The sequence below is a fragment of the Balearica regulorum genome, chromosome 11 (genome assembly GCF_011004875.1).
Source record: "Balearica regulorum gibbericeps isolate bBalReg1 chromosome 11, bBalReg1.pri, whole genome shotgun sequence".
Classification (NCBI taxonomy): Eukaryota; Metazoa; Chordata; class Aves; order Gruiformes; family Gruidae; genus Balearica; species Balearica regulorum.
In genome coordinates this window covers 22435232-22461387 of record NC_046194.1, presented here as the reverse complement: position 1 = coordinate 22461387, position 26156 = coordinate 22435232, and the positions used below count along the sequence as shown (strand labels likewise).

Genomic DNA, 26156 nt, shown 5'->3' with positions numbered 1-26156 from the left:
CGAGAGGGCCAGGAGCAGAGGAGACTGGGCCAGGTCTGCGGGATTTCGGGTGAGGGATGCTGGGGTGGCTGCTGGCCAGATGCCATGCTCCAAGCCAACAAGGATGCCAGGTGGGTTGGACATCAGCCACGACGTTTAAGTAACTCAAGTTTGGTCCCTTGTCCTTTGCAAACACCTTGGGGGAGCTCACTTGGGGAACATCTGCAATAGCTTTGGCAGCACTAACTCCAGAACAGGGGCTGCAGCAGGGCATGGTACAGCAACACCCAGCGTCTCTGGATGGGAAATGACTGATGCAATTACAGCAGTGCTCACTGCACTAATTAGCACGGACACTTTGCTCCGGACCACAGCTCAGCTGCTGCCTGAACTGCTCTCCTCAGTTTGTAGGTACTCATTCAGACCTCTAGCACTTTGGGCACTTTGGCATTGCATTCCTCTCTGCAGCACAGGTATGTTTTCTGCTTTTGTGCCTCGCTCTTCTTCTGTAAATCAGGAAGATTAGCACTTCCCTTCCTCCCTGGAGGGATGGGGCGATAAATGTTTTGAAGAGAAAAAGCAGCTCAGGAACTGCAGTAGATTTACTTCACTTCCACCACCAGAGAAAAAGCCCGTTGAAGCTACAGAGATATTGAGACATTTAAGGTTGTAAGGATTAGGGCTGGGATACCGTGATAGGCTTGGCCTGAACCGTCAGAAATGACTCTCTCCCCTGTCCTCCAGACAGACTCCTATAGAACTTGGGTTTGGCTGTTGCTCTTTTGCACTGACATGTTGTGCTCTCACTTACTTTGCATGGGAACAGAGCCAGGCAGATGAAAAAGATTAGAGACGAGATCAGTCATTGTTACCCTGCCTTCTGTAAACAGCTTCGTACAGTCTGACAAGCGTGACGACTGCTTCTGAAATGCTGCCTGTCCCATCCAAAGGTGTGTCTAACCCACCACTCCCTGCTGATGCTGCTTGCAGAGCCTGCTTGCACGTCCTGGGTACCACCAGGCGCACGGCAGTGATGCGCAGGGCTTGCAAGGCCAGAGTTTTTCTGGAATTTCTTTTAACGCGGTGCCTCCCTCAGCCGCTTGGCCCACACATACGCAGTAGGTTGCTAGTTTCCTTGGAGGAATAATGACGGACAAACACACACACACACGTATAGGTGCAACTATATTCCAAAAAGCCTCTTGGTTTTCATTCTGAGTGTGTCTTCTGGCACAGGGAAATTTGCAAAGCTAATTTTCAGGTCCCATCTAATGGATTCCCCTGCTGAGTGTCTGTTACAGTTAAAGGATTCCAGATTGAGAGATTGTTCTCTTCTCCCCTGTGCGCATCTATGTTGGAGGTACTTCTTGGAGAGCTGGTTAATGAGCCTGGAGTGCGACTGAGTGTTTGTGCTGACGTTCACACCCTTATAGCCCGTTTGTTTTCTCACTGGTCTCACCCCAGTAGAAATAAGGTGATTATAGGTATCGGTCTGTGCAAGGGAATATTGGATTTATCACAGCTGAGAAGCAAAAGGAGAAATCCCCTTCGCTAAGGAGCTCGCTTGTCTGGAACTTGTGCGCTTTTTGGGAGGAGGAAAGAGCTGCAGTTGAGCAGCACGCAGCAAGGGTTCAGATATACTGCGGTGCTCCGTTCCCTCCGTGCCCCTGTGCTTGCCCCTGTGCTGGCCACCCTCAGAGGAGAGGGCACTGCCATCCACACCAGATATTCGCTCGTGCTAGCTCCCTCCAGCTCCTGTAGAAAGCAAAGAGAGCCTTTCCGTAGGTGATCCTGCAGATCAGCACAGAACTTGGAGCAAATTTACTTGCGCTCTAACTCCTGCCGTGCTGCAGGCTTCCTGTATGACCTGAAGTGAGATACTTATCTTATCGTCTTCAGTTCCCAGCAGTATATAATAGCAATTACTTACCAACCTCACAAACGTTGCAAGGCTGACTCCCTTTGTAAGCCATTTTGCAACTAATCCTAGAAATGCAGACTACTGTGGTGGTTGTTGTTGTTACTATTATCATCACCGTCATCATCATCACCATTTTGGCACTGTCCTTTCCCATTTTGGCACTGTCCTTTCTCAGCCATGGAAGTTTTTTCTATGACATCTGTGTCTACCAAACTTACAGCTAAGGTTTAAGCATCAGCTTCCACAAAAGATTTTTGGATCTTTACCCAAAGGTCCTTAGGGGGTGGGCACGGCCACGCAGAAAACAAAAGATGAATGGCACACACACATACAAACGAGACAACCCATTTCATGCATCTTGTCTTCTCATACCTGGATACCAAACCTCTAATACTTATTTTAATATTTGTTAAGATTTTGTTTTGAGGAAAGGTGGGAAGAAGGACAAAAAGAGACATTGTTCCTCCTTGGAAAGCGTTTTGTTTTTCCCAAGCAGATCTTGAAGTATTTAAGTACACACTCCTGTCTCCAGCAGGTACAAAGACATCTCTGCTGGGGCATCTTGGTAGGAAAGAAGCCAAGAGGACCAAAGGAGCCCAGGCGGGGTCAGTGTGGGACCTGGGCACTGGGTTGGGTTAGAATTAGGGTCAGGGTTGGGTTAGGATTTGGGTCAGGGTTGGGTTAGGATCGGGGTTAGGAGAGAGAAGTGCACAGCCTGAGTGTGAGTGGGGTTGCGAAGGTGCTGCCAAAGGAAGAGGGAGCTGCAAGTCTCTGGGAATGAAGGGAGCAGGAGGCAGCGGAGACACCTCCAGTGCAGAAAGGTGCCCCAGGAACCAAAGTGCCTGACTGAAGCTCTGTGTGGGGGTTTCTGGAGGGTGAGCGAGATATCAAGGTGTGCTGGCCATGCCCAGCTGGTGAGGGAGAAGTCTGCCCCACGGAATGACTGTCAGACACCTCTCATGCCGAAAGACCAGGGACCGGATGGGTTTATGGACGATGGTTGTCACGAATTCCTCGCATAGCCTGGAACAATATGTTTGTGAAGCCAGCCAGAAAGGCTACTGAACACTTAGCACTCATTCAGCCACTGCTCTGGGTATATGTGGCTCTTTTCACATGCAGTTAAACCATCTAAAAAAGATCAAATTATTGATGAGGTAGAAGGTTGATCTTTACCTCCAGGCTAAGCTACAATTACAATTGCTTAATCTCTTATGGAGGGGTTTCTCTCACTTAAAAGGGAAGAGCATAAATGAGTTTTCACTGGAATATGCTATCCTGGCATTTTAATCAAGATGAAAATATATAGGTAAAACAAAATACCTGGGCATTATCAGTTTTCATGGCTATTATTCTATTTGTCAGCTGGGGCAATCCATTTGCTGTGTGAACTGCAGTGCTAAGGGTACGGTATCTTTGTGCTGAAAAGCAACATATTCTCAAGCATGTTGTCTTTGGCATGGCCAATATTTTATCTGCCAGAGCCAACGTTAATGAAAAATTCCTGAAAAATTCCACATTTCAATACAGCAACACTCTGATGGGAATAACAATCTCTTCTGACCTCGTTCTAAAGCAGATATTGGGCAGGGTACAAAATAGGGAGGCATTCCTGAACCCCCCTACCCAGGACTTTGGGTACTTTGTGCTACGTTTGTGATGCTTGCCTGCCTTTATAAGTGATATCAACACTGTCAGGTTGTGCACTCCCCATAGTACCTGCATCCAAAATCGGCATTTCTCGGAACAGACACACATGCAGTGAGAAACACTGGGTTGGTGAAACTAAGAACTGCCTCCTAGTTTTGTTGAAACAGCCAGAGTGATGCGGCAACTTTATAATGAGAACATGTCTGTATAGAAGTGGGTTTCCGCTTCTGGGACAATGCCGGTGAAGTCATGAGTCTTTTTGACATGGGGGGCCGGAATATTTGTGATCCATTACAGTCAGCGTTAGCCTAGATGATTTGTAGTATATGTGCTCATCTCCTCATTGCATCGGACAGTCTGGAAAACTAAGGTCAAGCAAATAAAGCTGTGAAATAAAAGCCCAGTCATGAGTAAGGTGGTCTTAAATCACTGTCACTGACTGCAAAGTGACAGTGTGGGGAAATGGAAGGGACTAGTTTACTTTGATTTGCGTGAACTGAATTCACACAGCTAGTCATTTCCCTCAGGAGTTCAGAGTATCACGTACTTTTGTTGTAAGCAGGACAGCCCTAGAGGTTAACTGGCATACGGGCTGTGCCACAGTGAAATCGCTGACTTGAATGAGAGAAGAGCCACCCAGAATTTCCCCTTCAGTGCCTTCACTCGAGCCTTGCACAGCCAGACCATCCTTCCTGCTCTGAAATGTTCTTGTCAAGGCAGTCCCTATGATGGGGGCAGGACAGGCAAGCCAGAGCTCTGGGAATTGTGGAAGATCCCAACACGGGAAAGAGAGACCATTCTCAGGAGACCTTGCGACAAAGCTCAGAGAGGCGTGCTGGGTTTATTCACGTAGTCTAGGTCACTCCACAAGTGGAGAAATAAGTGAGTTTGTCAACAAGCAAGGAAACCCCATGTATACAGCCTTCCACACACTGTCCTACAGCCGTGTTATATGCACACTTTGTGGACCAAAACACACAGGGCAAAGGAAAATCAACACTTACAACTAGCAGGCATCCAAAGTCAGCTTATTACACACACATGCACACCTGACAAAAGGCAGGGCAAGCAGTGTAATTTATTCCCCGCCTGTTGCCAGAGCCCACGATAGCATCTACCATCAACACCTGTGTGTCATGCCCTAGAGACAGGAGAAAGCCTGACAGTACACAGATAAGAGCAGGTGCTAATTTAATGCTGTGGTCCAGCATACAGACACGACGCTCTGTAAATGCTCCGGTTTCGGCCCCTGGAAGGTCTTCTCTTGCCAAATTCTCCCCTCCTTCGGAGACTTTTTAAATGGCAGTTGCTCAGTCGGCAGTAAGAGCACACCGCATTCCTCCTGTGTAGACAAGATCTTTGATGTGCTCACGCTCTGAGCTGCTACCTTTATTTCAGTTTTAAAGGGGATGCAAAGGGAGGGACAGGTTTTTGCCAAGCACAGACTTTCCTAAATATTTATCTCTGCTAAAAACAGTTTAGTTTCTGGATTTAGCCCAGGGTTGATTCTAATGAGAGACATCAAACACAATATACATGAATCAGGGACAGCACATCTGGCATTGCCTGTGTGCTGTAGGAATATAAATAAAAGAGCCAGTAAACTCCAGCTGGTGAGTTATTTGTACTGCAACAAGGCTGTCAGCTTTCTAATGTCACCACCCAGTGAGAAGAGGGTGCCATGAATCACTTGGGGCTGCTCTGTGGTCCCCCGTTGGCATGTGTCTTTCGTTTTGCATGGGAGGACTCAAAAGTGAAGGATCATAAACACTTTTTTGAAAATGATTTGCAAGAGTGCCGAAAAGAGCGGCATGCCAAGCCAGCAGTGCTGCCAATATTTAGAACACGATGATATTTTATTTTTGGAAGTATCTGATACAAACGTTCTTTTCCTGGAAAGATTCCTTCTCCTGCCTGCCTTCCCTGCCTCCCTCAGACTGCTGGTGCCAATATTTCTGTTGCAACTTCCTTGTTCCCAGCCATTTCCTACTATAGATTTCCCTCCTCTCTCTCCTGGAGCTGACGGTCCGTGTTGCACCCTGCATTGTTCTGCTGGCCTGGAAGGAGGCAAATGTCAGCGCCTGATTCAGCTGCCTACGCAGAGGCACCCGGCACTGCTCGGGATGCCGGCGGGTAACCCTGTGGGCTTCTAGCTCCGGCTGTGGAGGGGCACAGGCATCGCTCTGTATCTGCCAGCCCTGGGAGGGTGTCTCAGACAGAGACGTGAGCCCCTGGCCACCTTCTTTATGGTGTAAGCAGAACACATTACGGTGCTGCAAGGCCTGGCGGGAGCAGGAACGGCCCCAGCTCTGGACCCACGTGCGCGGGGGCATTTAAGCACATGGTGCGTCTCGTTCCTTTCCATCCTCTCATCCAAGGGGAGCACTGCCCTCTGCATTGCTAGCGGCCATTAGTGCCTTTTACTCCATCGCTCTGCAAACTGAGAAGGTAAGCACGACCTTTAGTTGGGCAAAATTTGGCGTGGAAACATGAACAGAAACTTTGGAACTGAGGGTTAAAAAAAAATTGCAAAGCCCTAAGAGTCATTTTGATCACTTTAAATAAAATCATCATGCAGAGCAGTCATGGAGAGGGACTTATCACATTACTTCCCTGATTAGCCCAGGACACCCATTTTAGGTACTGTTAAAACAGTGGAGGTCAAATTTACTATAGAGGGCAAAGACCAGTGATTCATTTTTCCTTATTCTTTACAGTCACTTTTCACCTTGAAGAACAAAAGGGCCTAAAGTCAGACGTTTGTTCTTGAGTCTTGCCAAAACCTTTTTTTTCTTTTTTTTTTTTAATAAACCATCATTAAAATCTGGGCCCGTTGCCTTGACAAAAGAAAAGAATATATTTGTGTATACTTAAGAGACGGGAAAGAGACTGTGTGCCAGGGCTAGTCACAGATAAAGGAATTCCGGACATTATTCCTTGTGCTCCTAGGGGTTGTGACATGGGATTTCCTTTCAAAGTGGTAAATAGCCCTACAGTTGTTGTACGACAGGGTGGGGTGGTCGCTGGTTGCTTTAAAACGGGGAGAGATGAAAGCACATTATGAGAAGAAAGACAGGCTGGATACATGTGCACAATGAACCCCTGCGAATGGGGCCGAGGGGTGCAAATTCACCCCCACCCAAAGCACCAGCTCAAAGCTTTGCCCTCATAAGCTTCCCACGGTTTAGAGGTGCTACCAGCTGATCTCTGCTTTGGGAAGAATAGCTCATGTCACAGCAAAATAGATTTAAGAGGGAGCCAAAATCTCGGGGCTTGTCAGCACCTTATGTGTTTCTCCTAGATCTGCGGGAGATAGATGGAACTTGTGCGGAAACAGGTTTATCTTGGGGTGACTCCTGATGTTTCCTGCCTTCTCTCAAAGCCAGATGGCCTCTCTAATGTCCAAGAGGTTGAACTGCTGCTTCCAGTGCAAGAGTCAGTGTGGATGCTGCAAAGCATCTTGTTCCACTAGTGAGTAAGACGCCTGGGAAAGGCTAGAGAGATTGAAGTCATAGCTGCATTCAGTCCCTACTGCAAGTCATCGGCTTAAGAGATTGTGTCACGAGGTGTCTAAGTCCATACAGGACACATGGAAGATTCTTACCAAGTTCAGAACTGGAGACTTCAAAGGAAAAACAACAAATTTTCCTTCTTTCTCTTTGACGCCTTCCTAACATCCCACATTTCTTTGAAAACTGGGGAAAAGAGAAAGTTCCCTTGTTCAATGAAGGAATCGAATAACACATCTTCTAAAATAACTGTATGGTTGGTCTAAGGAACAACAAAGACGTCTAAATGAATCATACAGAGAGAATTACTCATACATACGCATTTTCAAACAGTAAACAGGTCATGCTTAGCATCGCTAACTCACAGGCATGCCAGGCTGTACCGTCCACGTGGCTGCTCGTGTGTGTTTGAGGAGATCAGGAGACAGTTGGTGCACAGCAGTACAACTGATCTGAATCAGGCCCGGGGATTGCACTCAAACCTTAGCACTTCTGCTGCGTGGGTATGGGGCTGTATGGCACTCACCCATCAGGACAGTACCGTTATATTTGTATGAACTGGATCGTGTTCTCTGAGCCCCGTAACGGACTATTGAACCATGGTTTTTTCGATATCCTGGTACAATCACACTGAATCTCTTAAGATGAACTATATTTTCATGGCCAAAAGCCAAACAAATAAAACTTTTTGAAAAATAAACAAACAGAACCCTTTTAGAAGGGTTTTTTAAAAAGATAAACAGATCTAATACTTGGCTTAGGGACTTGTAATTTTAAAATAGCTCAGATAAATTAAGAATACCAAAATTGATCTCCTGTCCTTCTTCCCAGTGGTGGTGTGAGCACGTGAGAGTTTCTGTTTCCTCGCAGTGGAAACTGCCCCTTAGTTACGGTGCCATTGCCCAGCGTCACGATCTCGTTATCTTGGACTGCAAGGTGGAGTCAGCCCGGGCTCAGAGGAGTGTTCCCACTGGACAGATGTTCGTATCAACACAACAGCTCTTGTGAATGAGGTTTGCAGGATTGGTGCTTGACATACTGCTCTTTCTACTCTCAAACAATGTTGTGGGGTTTTTTTCTTCCCAAAGCTGCTTACGTCCTGTGACCTTGCACCAAAGCCCAAATGAAATGCCTCACAATTTTCCTAAATACTATCTTTATTCTTATGGCTCCTGTATGAACCACTGCTATGCAGTTAATGCTGTGCAGTTGTTTCTACCCTAAGACCTTTTAGCCAAGGGTTTACAATTTGGCATCTGAGGTCTCAGCCTGAAAATTCATCTTTGTTTTTGTACTCTCCCCAAGAGTCTGTTTTAAATTGATATAAACATTTCGATAGCTTAACTGTGCAACAAAATGGTCAGGCTCGCTTTCCAGCTGGAAAACAAACGTGTTTCTTTGAGTCAAAGTATTGCCTGTCGTTGGCTAGACTAGTGGCTGGTCTCATCTTGGCTTGGTCAGGCAGATCCAGGCATCTGCGTAACCTTATGGCATATCCAGAAAAAAAAAAATTAAACCCACCTTTACTTGACTGTGCAATGATTGCTTTTTCAATGTATCTGTTCCTCTTACTTACCCTTCTTGCCCTGATACATATCATGCACAAACACCACCATATTCAGCAAAAGACAATGCCAGGAATCTGTTGATTTTCTTCAGCATGTGGAGAAATCCCTCAGTAACATAGTTCACATCTGCCAGACCAAAATTCATATGTCGTACTAAAAATTTTACTGACTAATTGAGACAAGAGGGAACAGACCTCTGAAAGAAGCAAGTAAGGACCCTTGCAAGTGCCTGCTCTACCTTGATAAGCTGTTTGCTTATTCAGCGGTGTCTCAGATCTGGATTTCATTATTGGCATTAGTTCTCTGAAACCTTAGTGCAGCAAACCAAGGCTGTCTGTGTGGATTCAGTATGGGAAAGAACCTTACTAATTGCCTGCGTGCATTTGCATTATTCTTTCATCTCCCACCTTGGTCCTTTTCTCCTCCTGAATCCAAATGGTGACATTTTTCTTTCTTGGTGACATAAAGTTTTCACTGTGCTTTCATGATTCCCTTTGCTCTTAGTCATTTTCATACAGTGCTGTATTCCTTACCGGGGCTTCTGATACTCTGCAAGAGGTAGTAGGAGAGAGCTCCAAAACCAGGAGCTGCTTTCCTCAGTTAATTCCTTTTAGAGTCACATGCGTTGATTTGGTTAACTATCCAGCACAACAACTAATTTTATTGTTCAAAGGGCAACTGCATGTGTCATCTATCTATAGGAACTGCAATAAACTTTTGGGCTGAAAAGGTGGGATTTTTAGGAAAAGAAAACCGTAGTATGCTTGTTCCTCCTCTGTTTGAAATCAATAGTAAGAAAGAACCAGTTAGGGGGTTTATGACAAAACAGCTTTTCATTAGAAAATTACACTGTGGCAAAATTCTGTGTTGATAGTGGCTGGGTTAGCCACTTTTCCAGGAAAGGTTCTCCAGCCAGGATGGTGTTTCTGGTCACAACCCTATAATGCCATGACCTTGTCAATGAGAGGCATGCGTAGGATGCTGGAGACACCACGTTCCTTGGTGGAATCAAGCCTCTGAATCTGTGTCTCCCACTAACGGGGGCTGCCCTAAATAACTGGCTATTTTTAGATGAGTCTTTTTCTGTTGCTGCTTTTCATAATAAGAAAAACCTTTGAAGGATTTGTGTTTTATCCCTATGCACAACAGGAATTAAAATAAATAAATAGATCTTAAATATTTAGGCATGAAGAGAGAAGAATTTCCTGCTCGGCTTTTGCTAAGCGGCGTAGGTGGCTTTAATGCAAACCGGGTCTGCTCCTGGGTACCTGGCAGTGTTTTCTTTTCTGGGAAGTGACTGCGTAAAGCACCTTTAAAAGCAGGATCCCACAAAGGAAATCTGCTGTTTCCAAGGCCACTGTCCAATCGTCTCCCCCGTGCCATAGTTTTTCCAGATGATGAACCGATCTGCTGCAAACTAGCCAACCTGTTAGAGAAGGAACTGCTCTAGCTCAGGGGCTGCAGCAGCAGGGAGGATACAGCCAGCACCAGGGCAGCGAGGCAAACAAGTCCGTAAGTGTCTGATCTCCCCGCAAAGCCCCTCAAAGTAAACCCAAAATCAGGATCTGGCACTAAAGCAACGAGCTTAGCTCTGGGCATCAGACCTGCTGTATCACCCACCTGCTGCCCCTCCTCTGGGCTCGCGGGAGGCTGCGCTCAGACGCCAGCAACTGCTTTTCCTCCCAACCCTCGCAGGTCAAGTGAGCTAATCTGGAAACCTGCGGGGGATAGAAGAAGGAACTTTTGTCAACAGGCAGCCATGCTATGTAGACTTGATAAATATGTGCAGTGCTAATTCGAAGCAGATTCCTGCTTTGCCACAAGCAGAATTCCTCCGAACCCTGCCATCAAAAACATTATGTCACAGCTGCCTAACAAACAGGGGAGAAGTTGGGGTCATGTCAGGGTAACAGTGCGGTGGAGGCTGTAAGGAAGTGATTGAAGCCCTGTTCCACGGCCTGATGGAGTTTGTCATTAAGAAGGATTTCACAAATGATTTGCAGCCAATTCCCTGGGTCCGATTGGTACTTTCCAGCTTAATCTTAACCAGTAAGGAAACCAGCCTCCAGACCTAGTTAGGCCAAACTACCCAGGGAGGTTGCAGGCGAGAGAGAACAGAACGTCTCCTGAGGCTGCGGAACCATAACTGAAACTGGGATTGGTGGGATTGGTTTTTAAGGAGATAGTTAGGTTCTCTCTCCCCATCTCCAGCAAACAGCTTTTATCTTGTGTCCCAAAATAGCAACCTCCCACCCTTCAAAACAAACCAAAAAAGAAAAAGAAAAAGAAAACCTCTTGAGACAGGCACACAGACAAAGCCGACAGAAGTGGAACACAGAGCTGATCGAAAACAGATTCCAGCATCAAGTCCAAAGTTGGTTTCAGACCATTTCTTCTTAATGGGTAAACTTAAGAAACTGAGAAAACAAAGTACCCACCAAGCAGATTTTACTGACACTAAGCACTTACACGTTTCTGACACACACGATCCCTGCAATTTGATCAAATCCACCTCTGTTTAGTGTGGCACATCAACTGAGTTGATCTCGGGCGGCTCTAGCTCATTTGCTTCTGGATTTATAGCTCAAGGAAAAATGATAAAACAATGCTAACTGGGGTAGGCTTTTGTTCTGCTTCACTCTGACCATCCACCTTCCCTGTTCTGATTTCAACTCCAACCCTCTTGTGGCCTTTCCTTGCCCAGCTCCTTCTGCAGGTCAGTGATTCATCACACAGGAGGACACAGATGTTCTTTACAAAGAAGTATTTCCATGCAAGCTGATATTTTTTCCTAGAAAAGAGAGCTGGGTGACGGGGAGGAGGCATTTACGACTATGCAAAAGGCCTGAGAATACATATTGCCCAGTTTCCACCGGAATTTGTGTGATGCTGCCTACAGGACCCACCGGCACCCCCAGGGAGCAGGGCTGACTGCCAGATTTGCACCGGCAAGGCTCCAGGTAGGAAACTTTGGGGCATGTGGCCTGAGAAAAGAGGCGGTCTCTCTGAGCAGGTAACCCATAGGTGGTCAGTGGGCAGCCATCTTGCTTCATGGCAATACGGGGATTTAGCTACGGAGCACGGGCAGAGGTTGTTTTGCAAGCCACCCTCTTATCATTGAGCAGAACCTCATCCAAATTCCTGTCAGCTCTTGCACGTCTTAGAAAACAGCCACAGTCCTCTTTGGAGATCTGGTTTATGGATACTTTTGAGTCCAAAGCTGAGAATGCCTACTCTGCCTTTGAATCGCAGCTGTGCTGAGGTAGCACCAAAGAAATTTGGAAAAGGAAGAGACCTGTACCCCAGGTCAGGCCCTGGTAGGCCATCTCAGCAGAACAGCATGGCCCCAAGTGTGGCAGCTGACGCTCTTAGAGATTACTTCATGTAGGTCACCAGCAAATGTTTTCTGAAGGACATCTCCTAGCATTTTATCTTGTCTAATTTTAAATATTCCTAAAGATAGGGCTGGCATCATTGCTTCCTTTGGGAGATGAATTACACAGGCTGATATAACTCAACCTTGGGAAGATTTTCTTTTCTCTCCCTAGACTCTTACCAGTTGCAACAGAAAAAGCAGATAAATAGTTGCCCTTGGCATCGGATCTCCCGTGATGCCAACCTCTCCTGTTAAGCACTCTGATTTACAAAGATTTTATTACTGTAGCATCTAAAGGCCCCCTTACAGTGTGCTGTGTAAGAAAGTAGTATCGAATCTATCAAAAGGGCTCTTGGTCTTCAGGTTAAACAATGTGGCAAATAACCCAATTAGCAGCAAAAGGGATGTGGGTTTAAACCATGCTGATGCTTTGCTTGAGATACGGAACACTCATACGGTATTGAGGCAAAATTGTCTATATGAGCATCCTTGACACCTGAGATGTCAGAGTGAAGCTACGAAACTGAGATCTAATTGCATGTATTTAGTATCTTAACTATTCCTTTCCTTAGATTTGGGCTACTGATCCTTGACTGAACATCAAAGAACACAGAGAAAATGATACTCTGAAAGAGTAACTTGCAACATGCAAGTAAACTCATGCTTTCTTAAAACCAAACATCTCTGTGGCACTGAAATATTTTTGTCTCCTGTGAAGCTGAGCACCAGCTTAGATGTAGGGACGAGTTTCCTTATTCTTTGGCTTGCGAGCACTAAACAGGTTTCCGTACTGAACTCTGGATGCAGTGAAGGCCCACGCTAGGGTGTTTAGGGATGTGTCGGTCTCATCTAGATGGTTTTCACCAAACCAAAACAAATGAGGGGCTGTGTTAGTCTTCCACTTAAGCCTCATCCAGCTCTACCGACTCAAATCACTGCAAACAAATAATTTCCGTGCACAAAGACTTCCGGAAGGAAAGACAGGACCCAGAGCAGCTCCACATGCCATATCCTGATAATTCCCATCACTTGGGCTTAAAACATCCTTTTTTTTTTCTCCCCCCCCGATCTTACCAAGCTCATTCTGTACTGTGCAGTGCTTAAAGATATGGTACAGCTAATCTGGGGGGTTTCCCAACAGTCTCCTGCACAAGTGATCGATGAAACAAGAAGAAAGACTTGGGAGTCACTGATTTAGTCTGCAGATGGTAGAGGAGCATCCTCCTCTCGTTTGATACATACAGGCAGAGGCTGAATGCTGGCAGAGACTGTACAGTGCTTTCAAAGAAACATACTTTTTGCTAAACTAGAGTTTCAGGGATTTCATAACTTCTCTCTGTTCTTTTCTGGTCATTGAAATGTCTCTCTAGGGTATCCATCTCATACTTTTTCAAAGTCCTTTACTGAGGTTGAATTATCATATTTTATTGTCAAAGGAGTAAGCTGACATACAGTACAATAATTTAATTGACACAGTGGTTTGAAATACTGTGTCGCTTGTTAATATTACCTTATGTTACAGGCAAAATTTCTCTGTTAATGCATGTTCCAACTAAGAACTTAAATAGCCAGGCTAGGTGAATTTCAAAGCTATCCTCCCTCAAAAGCTATGTAAAGATATGTATATATGGCAAGTGGGATTGTATTTTGGGTTAATACTGGACAATGCTTTAATTTGTGTGGTATGGCCAAGTGAAATTTAAATTACCAACCTCTTTAACTTGAGGAACTTTCCTTTTCATCTGTTTGCTGTTAATTTATGTGTTATTTTCCAAGCCCCCATGGTACCAAAGTTCAGAAACAAGTCTGACTGCTCTAAATTATTACTGAAAGTTGTTTCATGATCATACTTTAAAGATGATGGAGACTAGATTAGATCTATGGCTCTAGCAGTTTGCTCTGGCTGCCTGTACAAACAGATACCGGAACAGATTTTCAACACGTTTGAAAACAGCACTATTTTCCTCAATTCTGCCAAAAATTTCATTTCACCACTGATGGCCACTCCTGATAGCAACTTTTATGGAAACTTAATATATCTTAATATCCTTAATATTTTATGTTGCCAGTTTGAAGTCTGACCTCTACTGGCAGCTGGGATGAGTTATAAGCTGATGCACGTGTGGGTTATTGCATGGCCTCCTAAACACTGAGCTAAGGGCAACTTCTAGCCTGCAGACAAATAAACCCCGCTGCATTCTCCCTGTCTCCTGCCTTGTGAGCAGACTGGCCTACGTGCAGCTTTAATGTTGCCTTGGTGCACCACGTTCCCGCTGCAGGAAGTGCCACCATACTATAGGAACCACTATATATATTTCCAGTCTGCCAAGAAGTGTGCAATAATGTTGTGATTAACAAGTTTAAAAAAATGAAATAATTACCATATCCACACAGAAAAGAAAACGACTGGGGTTTTTTAATCTGATGGCTCTTGTCACTTCAACAGAAAAAGATGAGAAAGATATAAAACTGTATAGAAGACCTATTGAAAACTTTTCTGTTACTGCTCTAACTTTAAAAAATCCATTCTCGTTAACAAAATATCCAGCCTGAAGAGCTTTACTCTTATCCTGAGTACAGGCAGCCCCTTTATTCCAGGTTAAATGTCCAGTATAAATGTTAAAACTGGGTAGGAACAGGAGAGAAATCACTCTTGCATCAACAGAGTTTTACTACTTGTTTTTCCATAAGAGGTCCTGGCTTATATCAAGATAGATTTCAATAGTGACTGATTCTTGCTGTGCACATGAGCAGGCTGGGGAATAGTTCTTGGAACAGAGTCAGCACAACAATTGCTTTCATTATTTGCAGCTGTACAAAACAAATAAGTTTGAAAGAAATATAGAGAGGTGCCAAATCCAATCCCATTGATGTGTGAGTGAACACAGTGTTTAGTGCTGCGCTGTGACACACATGAAGTCTGTGAATTACTGCTGTTGCCTTTTCAGCCTTACATGTCACCTTTGATAAATGAGCTAATCTACTGATAGCTACTCAAAATAATAAAGTAATTTAGTTAAAAGAGTTTTAAAACATTCCTTCCTTAGCATCCGAAACTTTCTAAGTAACTACTCACTGCATACAAATTACCCTGCGCAGAGCAATTCTGATTAGATTAAAGGGAACTGAATGTTGGGTTTTGACAAGCTGGAATCATAACTTGATCCATGGTTCACCGTCTGTAGCTATGAGGAACTGCTGGGCTGACATGCAATAAAAATATCCAGCTATCTATCCATCAGTACACAAATATGCTCCCAGGAGTTCACCTGTGGTGACAATTCTGAGTTGACACAGGGAAGCCTGGAAAGGACCTAGCGGAGACAGATCTAGACGGCCTTCTACCTTCCCATTTTCCCACCCAGCACTCTGGAGGAAGGGGAGAAGTCTTGCCTAGATTCACTTCCAAATAAATGCTATGTTATATCTGAAGACGGAGCATCAGTAAAGTCCTCGTTTGTTGCCTCCACCTCTGGGAGGAGGTGAAGGGCAGGCAGAACATGTGGTTCATCCCAGAGATCAAAGTGTGCCCTTGGTCCTCCTCTCACTCGCAGCCTTGTCTGAAGAATGTGCCCTCTCCTCAGGATGGTCAAGTCAAGGAAGAATGAAAGCTATGTCTGGAGCGCCTATGAAGTAATGCTGTCTGGGAATCATTGGAAACACTTGCATCTGCAACCCTAAAGCTTTTCTCAGGAGATCACGTTGGAGGAGAGGCAAAGACAGTTTCATACCTCACATTTTTTGATTTTTTTCCCCCTGAAGTCTTTAGCACATAGTGTGGTCTCTTTTTTTGTGTGTCTCGTTCCCACTGGGTCTGCATATTTGCTAATCATGGAGATGTGCCAGGTCTTCTCTTTCCCAGAGGAATTGCCTTAATTGGGACCCAGAAATAACAACATTCCCAGCCTTTTTTCCATCGACATGAGATTACTGCATTTCCTAAATACTTTAAACTGTGCTTGAGTGCATGGCAGATGATTGCAGATGTTGCCACCTCCTTTCCCAGATTTCATGTTTATTTTATGGCTGTAGATCTAAGTTCTCGACTTGTCATCCAGTTACAAAGAAAGGATGTGTCCCCTCACTACATAACTCAACATAAGCACCGGGTGGCGATATCTCTGTCATTCCTTAGGACCCTACACTCTGCAGTGTCAGAGGGAAAACAATGGCTCTGATTAATGAGCTGCTGCCGCCAAAGACCAAACAATTTTGACCTAGAGTTGCTTTCTGTGACCTCTTTCCATAAATCTGCAACTGATACAGCGATCCATATCATGGACAGCCCAGAAAGCACGTGGCATTGTACGTTCAGGGAGTTGCCTTTGAGCAGGTGTAGTCGAACTCCAAAGGTTATGTTTTGATTACAGAAAAACAGAGAAAAGTTCCTGTTAACTGACACAGGGGGTTTTGAGCGTCAGCACACAAAGCAATAAGGTGGCCTTGCTGAAGAGTTTCTGCTGATTACAGAAGGAAACCAGAGTGACCCTGTGCCACTTCTCAGGAAATGCTGATGCATCCATGGGTGAGGAAAAGCCTTGCAGGAACAAATCCCAAGAGCAGGGCCAATGTCTTATCTTATCTCTAAACACTTGCTCTACTTAGCAGTTGTTTTTACTGTGCTGTTGTTGATGTCTCCTCCGCTTGAGACTAATGATTTAATTTTTTGTTGTTGTCACCAGGAACATTTACACCCAAACTACTGTCTCTGGCTGAGCTACACAAAACCTCTATTTGCAGCAGGCAGAGAAGTGGAATGGGTGTGAACTGCTCCCCCTTCTCATGAGTCAGCTAAACAAATACTGGCTTCTCTGGCTTGGAAAATCAAGGAAAACATGAAGCCTGTTGCTTTGCCAGCAGATACTCTTGGGTTAACACTAGCGTTCGAATATCCTGAAAGAATCTTAGCCATCTCTCCTGATGAGTTAGTGATTGCTAATTTAATTTTGGATGAAATTCTTCAGCTTCTGTAGGAATGGGAAGCTCTGGCCCTGGCGTACAGGTTGCTAGTTCCGTGCCCACACACAGCATTTCTGGGGGATTCCTGGTTATTTCTAGGTGGAAAACAACAGGAAGATGTGTTTCTTGTAACCATTCCCCTTAAACAAACAAAAATAATAGAAAATCTTTAAAAGTTGCTGAACCATTTTTCTTAAAAATAATTCTGCCTGAAGAGCAGCCGTGCAGACAAGGGAGACAATTTTGGAAAAAGACAGTGATGGGTACTCAAGGGACCTTTTCTCACCTAGACGATGTGTTGGGCTTGCAGAAGCCAGCAGAGAGGAGCCACTTTGGCCCCTTTGGCCCCTGTACTGACTCAGGACCCATCAGCTGGCTTGACACAGAACGCACTAGCCAGCAGAAAAGAAGAAAATGGAGAGGTTTGTTCCTGACTTACAGCCAAGTTCTTCACAAGATCATCCCTTCTTTTTTGCTGGGAAAGTCAATGCTAGCAATAACATTTCATCTAGAAAATACTGCGTTTTGAATAGAGAGCATAAGACATTTTATTAATGTCAATGCAGGAGACTAGCAGAATCAAAAATTGAATATCCTTCTCCCACCCAAATTCACAACAAAGAAGGGGGGAGGTGAGTCTTTTTAGTTATTTGCTACTGTCTTTTTAAGCCTTTACAATAATAGAAAATTACTTGATTATAACAAGTGAAAGTTGATTCCCAGGAGCTGAAGACTTAATAAACACACCAAATATTGCAAGGCTTGTGATACAATAATGCTGGCAGTACTGTTGTGTCTTCTCTTTTCATAAGGGGTAACCTTCAAATAAATCCTAAAATGATTACAGGCCCTTGGTTTAAACCCACACAGCTTTTCAATGAATCCTTGAGCTTTCTAATTCCAGTGAAAATAGGATTTCCTTGGGGATACAGTCATGAAAATACCCTTTATAATGGGTACCTGCTCGCTTTTCAGCTGTGCTCACACTGTGTGCTTGTGATGAGGTACCCTGGCACCTCCGAGGACATCTCTCCTTCGTGTCATTTACTGCTGCAGACACAAAGTCCTTTGGAGAGACTGAGCTTCACCAGTTGTTCCCTGGCAGGCAGCACAGGGAACAGCTCTTCATCTGCACGATCCGTATTATTGGTGGTCACCTCATTGCTGGTGAGCAGGGCCACGCGCGCTGTTCGCACAGCCCCCATTGATTCCAGAGCGTCTTTGGAGCACAGATTGTGCTCCCCATCCAGGCTCTGACTCAGAAATGCTTTAAGGTGAGCACAGCTTACAAAAGCGTCCCCAATCTATTGCCAGCAGCGAACAAAACCATTTTTAAATGTTGTGTATGTGCCTCTCCCCTTCCTCCACTAAAATCAGCTCTAAAACTCCGACTCCAGTCCTTTCTAATGGGATCTGATGTGTCCTAGGGCCCAGATCTATGCACAAGAGTGACTTTCCACACATGAATAGTCCCTGGAGTTCAATCATGTGCAAAAAGCTATTTGTGTGCCCGAGTCCTTGTGGAATCCGGGCCTGAGTCTAACCTGCTTCATTTAGCTGTCACCACAGTCGTCTCCAGTTTGCCTAGCAGTTATTTCTTTGTCATCTGATGCAGAAGTTAGGTGCTCTTTGATACTGTTCTGTTAGCTTTCCCCTCCTCTGTGTGCTGCAGTGCCCAAAAGGGATACGTAGATCTCTTAATCAGATATCACGTTGACGTTAGCTGTCACTATGTACGATACCTAGATACGTTCAATCTCACAAGCATTCGTGAATGCTCTTTTTGGGATAGCTACTGGGTACTTACAGTGCCTAGAGGATGCTTGAAGGAAGACTGTTACAATAAGAAACAGAGATTAAAAATAGTTTTTATCCATGCTCACTGATGGTCCTAGGACAAACAATCAGGCATTCGCTTAGCGTGGGAGGGATCTCCCTCAGCCAAGTGAGATAGAGTTAGAAATGATCTGACAGAGAGGTGAGGGAGGTCACACGTTACCCTCTGCCCGTGGATCCTCTCATGTTCAGTGTTGGCTGTGCTGCAAAATCAGATTGTCCCAGGAAAAACAGTTTTCAATATACTTTTCTTCCCTGGATAATGTATCTGTGAACCTTTCACATTTCACTAGCAAGGATTTATGTGGTTGTGCTGTGTTTGGGGTTTTCACCATCGAGAGCAGAATGTTAAAGTCTAAACTGAAGGTAAGAATAAACTCTTGGAATTAGAAATGGTGCGATGAGGCCCTGGACAGAAGGTCTGTCCGGACTCGGGGCTCTTTCTAGGGTCTGTCTTTAGCCTGGTGACGCTACGCTCTTGAGTCTTGCTGTAGTCAACTTGTGTTGGCAACAAGCAATTGAGGGCAGGAACCTAACATCAGAGGCAACACGTCACTGCCCTGGAGGAGCCTGTCTTTGGTTTACAGAGGCGATGTTGTGCTAAGACCTGTTTGTAGCTCTGCAGGAGGCAATGGGCTCTGTGCTAATTCTGCAGAACTATCACTTTAGCGTCTTAGCCCAAACCATGCCTGAGGATCTAAGGAACGATGCTGCACCGGGTTCCTCACCCCAACCAGGCAGCAGTCTTAGCTTCACAAAGAAAATGTCAGGGACAGCCATGGTACCGATGCTACGTCCTGGGCCTTCATACATCGTTCTGCTGAACAGAGCCTGCCAAGCTGTTTGTTCCTCTGCAGAGCTTTGCTATGGTAATGACACGGTTGGCGTGAGTACTTGTTTTTAATTTTATGACCCTTGTAGCCCTACAGCAGGACCAAAATTATTTAGCAGAGAAGAAGAGAATGTTATTTTAGGCCTGGACATTGTAATTTGAGCTGTGCAATCAGAACACACTAGCTTCAACAGGACGTGGTCCAGCAGCGTGGGTCTCCTACCCCACCCTGGGCAGGTTGTAGGTCCTGGTTTTATAGCGTACCACAGAGTACTACTTCAGAGAGACGTTCTTCAAGTCTGAGAGTTTTTATATAAAGGGCAGAGTAGCTGTGAAAAACTTTTCTTGAGAAGTGTGAGACATTTATTGATTAAAGCCATAAAACCAAAATGAAATACATTAAAATGGTGAACACTCACATTCATTCTAAGAAGGAAAAGCACTGCAGCGAAGCGACATGGTGTATTTAAACAACGCTTTTCTTTGGGATGCCAACACTGGGTTAACTTTGCCCTTCCCAGAACTAGATTGCACCTGCCTGGGTTTCACAACTCCTGCAATCAAAAGCTTCCCAGCAAGGAAGAGACCTGCACGCAATGTCCCAGAAGACTCAGTCCTTGTACAAGCTAAACAGTATCTACCTGCAATCCAGGTTGCCCTGGCACCACTGACTGGTGTGAGTGAGAATCCAAAGCTAACCAAACAGCAGGGTGCAGGATTGTGGGAAGCGAGGGTATGCACTGCCAAGCGCGATGCCTGCTCCTCTCTGCAGCAAGCTGCTGGCAGCATCCTAATGCCTTCTTAAAGCCACGAGTCTCCTCAAGTATGTAAAACGAACATGAAAGTGGAACAGATCCCTTTCTTCTCATCCAACATGCTCCGGGCTGTCCCCAGCTTTGCCTCCACAAAATGAAGTCTAGCTCTAAAGGGACCACGGGACGTTAAGCATTTTGCGAGGCAGTTCTGGCATTTAGGTGCCCTGATGTTAGGCATAGCCTAACCTTTTCTCCCACTCCTCTCTCAGTTTTGCCCTCAAACTTTTTTTTTCCAGTCCACTCGGCTTTGGCTCTGGTGTGCCAGAAAGGGCACCCGCTGTGTTTATATAAACCCTCTGTCACCTGGCAGCAGCGATCAAATGTGTGTGTGGCAGAGGAATTTCTCCTCCTGTCCTCCATGGGGTAGAAAAGCACTGAAATTACACTTTGCTTATTCTTTTCTTCAGCTCCTGAAGCCAAAATAAACTTTGGGAAAGAAGTAGCTCAGAAGTATAAACAGAATAATTGAAAAATACTTTTCTTTCTTTTAGCAGAAACAGTCTCCAATATTATAAAAGCCCAAGCATTGCTCTCTGGCTCAGGTCTAATGCCAGCTGCCTGGTGTTGCACTCCAGACCCCTCCGACAGTGTCACACTTGCTCACGAGAGGTAAAATTCAAGCCTGTTCAGGCCACCTCGAGACATCAGCTAAGTCCCCCTAAGCCCTAAGAACAACTGAAGGCACAAGAGGGAAGAAAGAAAGGATTATTTCAAACCCCAGGATTTTCTAAGTGGAAGCAGCACCTGGCTGAGGGCAGAGCATAAACAGCCCAGAGCAGATCACGGTAGTAGCTGTGTCCTGGGAGAGCGACACAGGACCCAGACAACCTCCGCTATTAAATTAAATGACACTTGACAAATACGTTCAAAGCTCTTGGCCATTTTTTGGATTGTTTTTGCAAAGGTCAGCACATGGTTTTAAGAGACTGAAATACCTCCGCACCATGGAATACCACATGCCAACGCTCAGTGTGAACTGGGTGTTTCTACAAACCGGAGGGGACTCCGAGTCAAGTGCAAGGGCGTGCTTGCCTGATAGCGTCTCCTCCTGCAGAGTTCGGGGCTATTTTCTGTTGATCCTTTGCTAAATGGGATGCTGCACCCCGCACGTGTCATCCCGAATGTGTTTAGGAATAACGGTACTTCTTGAAAGAACCAGGGAAACTGCAGGGCTGGAACCCACCGGCTATTTTACTTCCAGAACACGACCTGTGATAGCAGTTTTTAGGTAGGGCCATGCTAAATGATGTCACACAGATGCACTGGAGGGAGTTTGCGTTGGCCAGACTCCCACTCCTTGTTCTGCAAAGGACTTTGGAGATAGAGCAATGGCCAGGACTAGTTTGAAGTCTCAGCTAGAGGTCTATAGGAAGGGTCAGCACGCCTTCAAAGGAGTCCAGCAACATGCTGTCTGGGCAGGATCCCCCTTGGGAAGGATTCTCTGGTGCCCCAAGATGAGCTGGCCTCCCCTGAGTTACTGATGGGAATTTGAATGGCTCATGGAAGAAGCCAGGCTCTCCAAAGCAGGAGTGATTCACTCTCCTCACTGAGACAATGTGCCAGGCTAAGAGCATTTTACTCAAATCCAGCAAAAAAGAAATGAGAGATGGGAGGTGGGAGGCAAGAAAATCACTGTTTCATCCAGTTGAAAAGTTAAACCCTAATGTTTCTCTTTTTGCTAGATACGTTATCTTCACTATTCCGCTAAGAATAATGCCTCTGTTATAAGCTCAGCTAAAGATTTCTGGCTTATCAAGTTCAAGGCAAAGGAGGAGATATAGAGTTGAAGAGCAGGAGGGGAAAGAAAACATACGGCTTTAATGTCAGAGCTTTGGAAATTGAGATACTTATCTAAGTCTGTTTTCTCCTTTTCTTGATTATGTTACTTTGAATTTGGACAAGGAAACCAGCCTGGCCAAACTCACTTCTGTTTCTTCTCAGTTTCACTTTCTGAAAATTGTATCGTCATAGATGTACACTCAGACATGCATCTCACTGAGGACAATTTCACAGTCAGAAGATATTTCCTGGGCCAGGAGATGATGATGAGAGGGACCTTCATCCCTACTGTCATTAAAGACCGTTGTCATCAGAGACCTGACCAACCTTGTCACACTTGCACTGATGATGGTGTCCCAGACACCATCGCATATTTGCCTTGGAGCATTATACCAGTATACAGCCACGACGCCCGCAAAGCAAGCAGCTCACTATTTAGGTCAAACGCAGTATTTGTGAATGGTGCTTGGAGAACAGCAGGCTTTTGATTTGCTTTTAATACAGCAGATGCTTCACAGTTGTGAATCAAAGAGTTGCTCCCCAGAATTATTGTTTCCTCTTCTCCCATTGATTAAAATGTAACATACGAGCTCACACATCAAATTATTTCCCAAAGACCTGACTCCTTGCACTTTTATCTGTGTAAAATCCTTTTCAAAGAAATCTGTTCTCCTAAAACTGCAAAAGTTCAGTAATAAAGCTAGTGCTAAATAAAAGGACAGATTATTAGCAGAAATGCAGGTGTTCAATGTTAGAAAAGAAAGAGATGAATAAAGGAAACTAAAAACGAACCGAGGGGATCTCACAACTAACTCCACGCTCAACTGAATTGCATCAGTATAAATGCAAGCACTGTGTGGGCCCCCAAATTAGGAATTATTTACAAAACAAAAAGCTTGCCTCGACTGTATTGTGCCTGTTCTAACCGTACTGAATAGCCTGCCTAATGATGATTTCTTCTTTATTTGGGTCAGGTCTTGCCGAGGAAGAATTTTTCGAGAAACCAACGCTAAGCATTGCAAAAGACCACATTGTCATCTTACCAGGAGATACCCTAAAAATAAAATGCAGGTAAGGATTGCTCCAGCAATGCTGGATTTCCTTCATTGTATCGATGACCTTGGCACAGTACAGCTTCTGGGTAGGATGGAGCAAAGGCTGCTGTTTACCCTCACGTGCATTTCTGCGTGGAGGAGAATTTGACGGGCTGTAATAGAGCAGGGAGGAAAGTCTCAGGTCAGCATTCAGCTTGGCCAGGTTCTTTATGTCGTAAAGGGGCCCAGGCAAAATCCTGAGTCAGCACGTGATGGTGGTGGGGGATGCACCATGCTTAAGGACCTGGCTGGAAAATCCTCATCTGAAAATAGGTTCAGATTCAGCTCCTCTGCTGCTAAAATCAGGCTTTCGCTCCCTGTCCATAAGTACATGACAAACAAGATCACCAGGGCATGTCACTAGCTCTTTACATATATATATATATATATATGAGCTTAAACTTCCTAACCTCAAATACCTTCTAGCCTATAAGATGACATTTATATAAACAGCAGTTAGTATGTGTACATTCAAAGACCTGACCTGTTTAAACATATCATATTCTTTAAATCAAAGATAACCAGGACTCCCAAAACCCGCAGGCTGCCGATATTATAAATTATGGCAGCTCTTCAGTCCTTGGCACAATGTGTAAAAGCTAGCCATGCAAGAAACAAGCACAGTTTGGGTAACGATGTGTGTTTACAGGGAGATGATCCTCTGGAAATGGGGGATGTAGCGTTTGGTCAGAGCTGACTGGCACGTGACTGTATGTAATACAAAGAGTCAGAGTACTTCCTGTTGTGGCAAACATACATCAGCTTGCTGGGTCACACAAAAGGTCCCAGACTGAGATGTACGTAGGCGTCACTTGTTCTGACTGTGATTTATATGCCAAGCTACCGTGAGAGGTTGTTTTTTAATTTATTCCAAGAGTGTTGTAGGAGAAAAGGCTTAAGTTAATACAGACTATAACAGTTCCTCTCTCTCTCACACACACACATTATTTTTACACCTTCTTGCAAAGTCCCCTGGACTGTAACCACTATATGGATGGTTTCCTGCAACAAGTTACTGGGAACAGTAAGAAAAAGCAGTGAAAAGGTGAACCTAATCTGTAGTTTATGCTGACACATAAGTTCCTTCTGATTTTTGTCCTAGTCTCTTTAATTGATTGTTATAGTGAAAGATAAATTGACTCATACTGTGTAAATTTGTGATGTCTTCTGGAGTATAAGGTAGTTTTTTTCCAAATACCTCCAGCTAGCTGTGTGGTTTATGAGGTCAAAACAACCTTACAGTGGTATTTTTAGCTTGGCAAGCAGCAAGCGTGATGGCAATAAAGTTTAAACAGTCCTGTAAAATCTAGATGCAGAGCTTCATAAAACACGTTGTGTGGACATGAGTTTGGTGTAGTGCTCCAGGCCAATTAAATCAATACTTTTCAGCAGTTCTCCATCCATCGCCTTTTTTAATCTGTAGGAACATCCTATTTTTTTCATATCGCCACATGAATAAATAGATGAAGAACTTATTAGCACTTCAGTCCCAAATTGCTTTAGATGCAAAGCAATAAATCCACACAACGGGTCTGAGAAACAGAAAAGTACGCTAGCACGCTGCCGTGCTAGCATGGGAAGAGCCCCAGAGCACTTCAGTTCCTTGACTCAGGTCACACAAGAGCTGGGAATAGAAGCTGGAAGTGTGATTTCTGCACTTCAAGTGCAAGATTCCCCGTATCAGGTCCTCTGTCATCCTGCCTCCTCCACACACCAGCATCTGCACACTCACAGATTAGCTCCGGGCTGGCCCAAAGGGAGCTCTGAAGTCCTTCGTACTTCCACCAGACAGCAGACCAAGCAGGTAGCTGCTGAAGACTGCAGTAACGTCCCTTCTCCCTTAAAACTCCATTCATTTGAGGTTCTTGGCCAGGATTTCCTGATATTTGGCAACCTGGCCAAAGCTACTGCTGTGACTCCCCTCTGTCAGATGTGTGAAAATCCCAAAGCAATAGCCAAAGTCTTCATCTTCCACCAGGATAAAACATGCAGGAGGAAAAAGTGGGCACACGTAAGGAAGCGCAGGCATGTGAGATCCCTGACCTGCTCCGCAGAGCCACGGTTGCAGATTTCCAGCCCTAATGGATACCAGACTGGGTGACAGTAGAGGGGCAGTGATGACACTCTGGGAGTTGAATGAATGTGAAGAGGCATTCATTGTTCCATATTCCGGGCCAGGAGTCCCATTTCTTGTCAGAGGTGGTCATTACGTCATTAATGACGTCAGTAAGGTAGGGAAAGAGCACTGGGTAGGGACCTCCACGTCAAAGAAAAATTCAGCGCTCTGAAGGACAGGAAGCTGGTATGACGGATGAGGTGGGGTTGTCGAAGTCAACAGTGCATCCAAAAATGAGGGCGAGGCTCTTCACCAGAGAGGATATTCACACTTTTCCCAGTGCTCTCGTTCAGCTACGTGCTGGGAATAACCTCAAGAGTTCAGCCCCATGTCCGCATCATCTTCAGGAAGGCGACAAAAGGACGGGCAGAAACGGGGGCCAAGAGGATGTTTGTTTAAGTGTCACTGAATTTGCTGGCAAATGCATTGCCTTATTGTACCTACTACACCACTACAAAGCCACTGGCACAGTAGAGTTATTAGCTAACTGGAAACTTCACACAGCTTGCTTGTTAGATATGTTCAGTATTACCATCTCTATACTGAGTCGATGCATCTAGACCGGATTTCTTCCTGGTGACGCTCAGTTGGGGAAATCCAGAGGTTCTTAGTCCTTCCTCAGCTCACCAAATGGGAATTCACTGAGTGAGAAGGGGTCCTTGTGAAGACAGACAGACAGACCCACCTCCCTCTAACACTAACTTCTTCCCCAGAAATATCCA

At 45.0% G+C, this 26156-nt stretch overlaps 1 protein-coding gene and 1 long non-coding RNA gene across 9 annotated transcripts in view; one reads left to right on the top strand and one right to left on the bottom strand.

Moving 5' to 3' along the window:
• LOC142603392 (uncharacterized) overlaps positions 1-10405 on the bottom strand; it is a 103485-nt gene extending 93080 nt beyond the window's left edge. For 2 of the 5 annotated variants that reach the window (XR_012837317.1, XR_012837318.1), the window contains exon 1: positions 10248-10405. This is a non-coding gene — a long non-coding RNA (uncharacterized LOC142603392). The remainder of the gene's footprint in view (positions 1-10247) is intronic. The other 3 variants (XR_012837314.1, XR_012837316.1, XR_012837315.1) reach the window with 2 other exon arrangements.
• LOC104634811 (vascular endothelial growth factor receptor kdr-like) overlaps positions 1-26156 on the top strand; it is a 135157-nt gene that overhangs the window by 12030 nt on the left and 96971 nt on the right. For all 4 annotated transcript variants that reach the window (XM_075763721.1, XM_075763718.1, XM_075763717.1 and 1 more), the window contains exon 2: positions 23199-23295. In XM_075763721.1, the coding sequence (XP_075619836.1) occupies positions 23199-23295 (97 nt within the window). The remainder of the gene's footprint in view (positions 1-23198; positions 23296-26156) is intronic.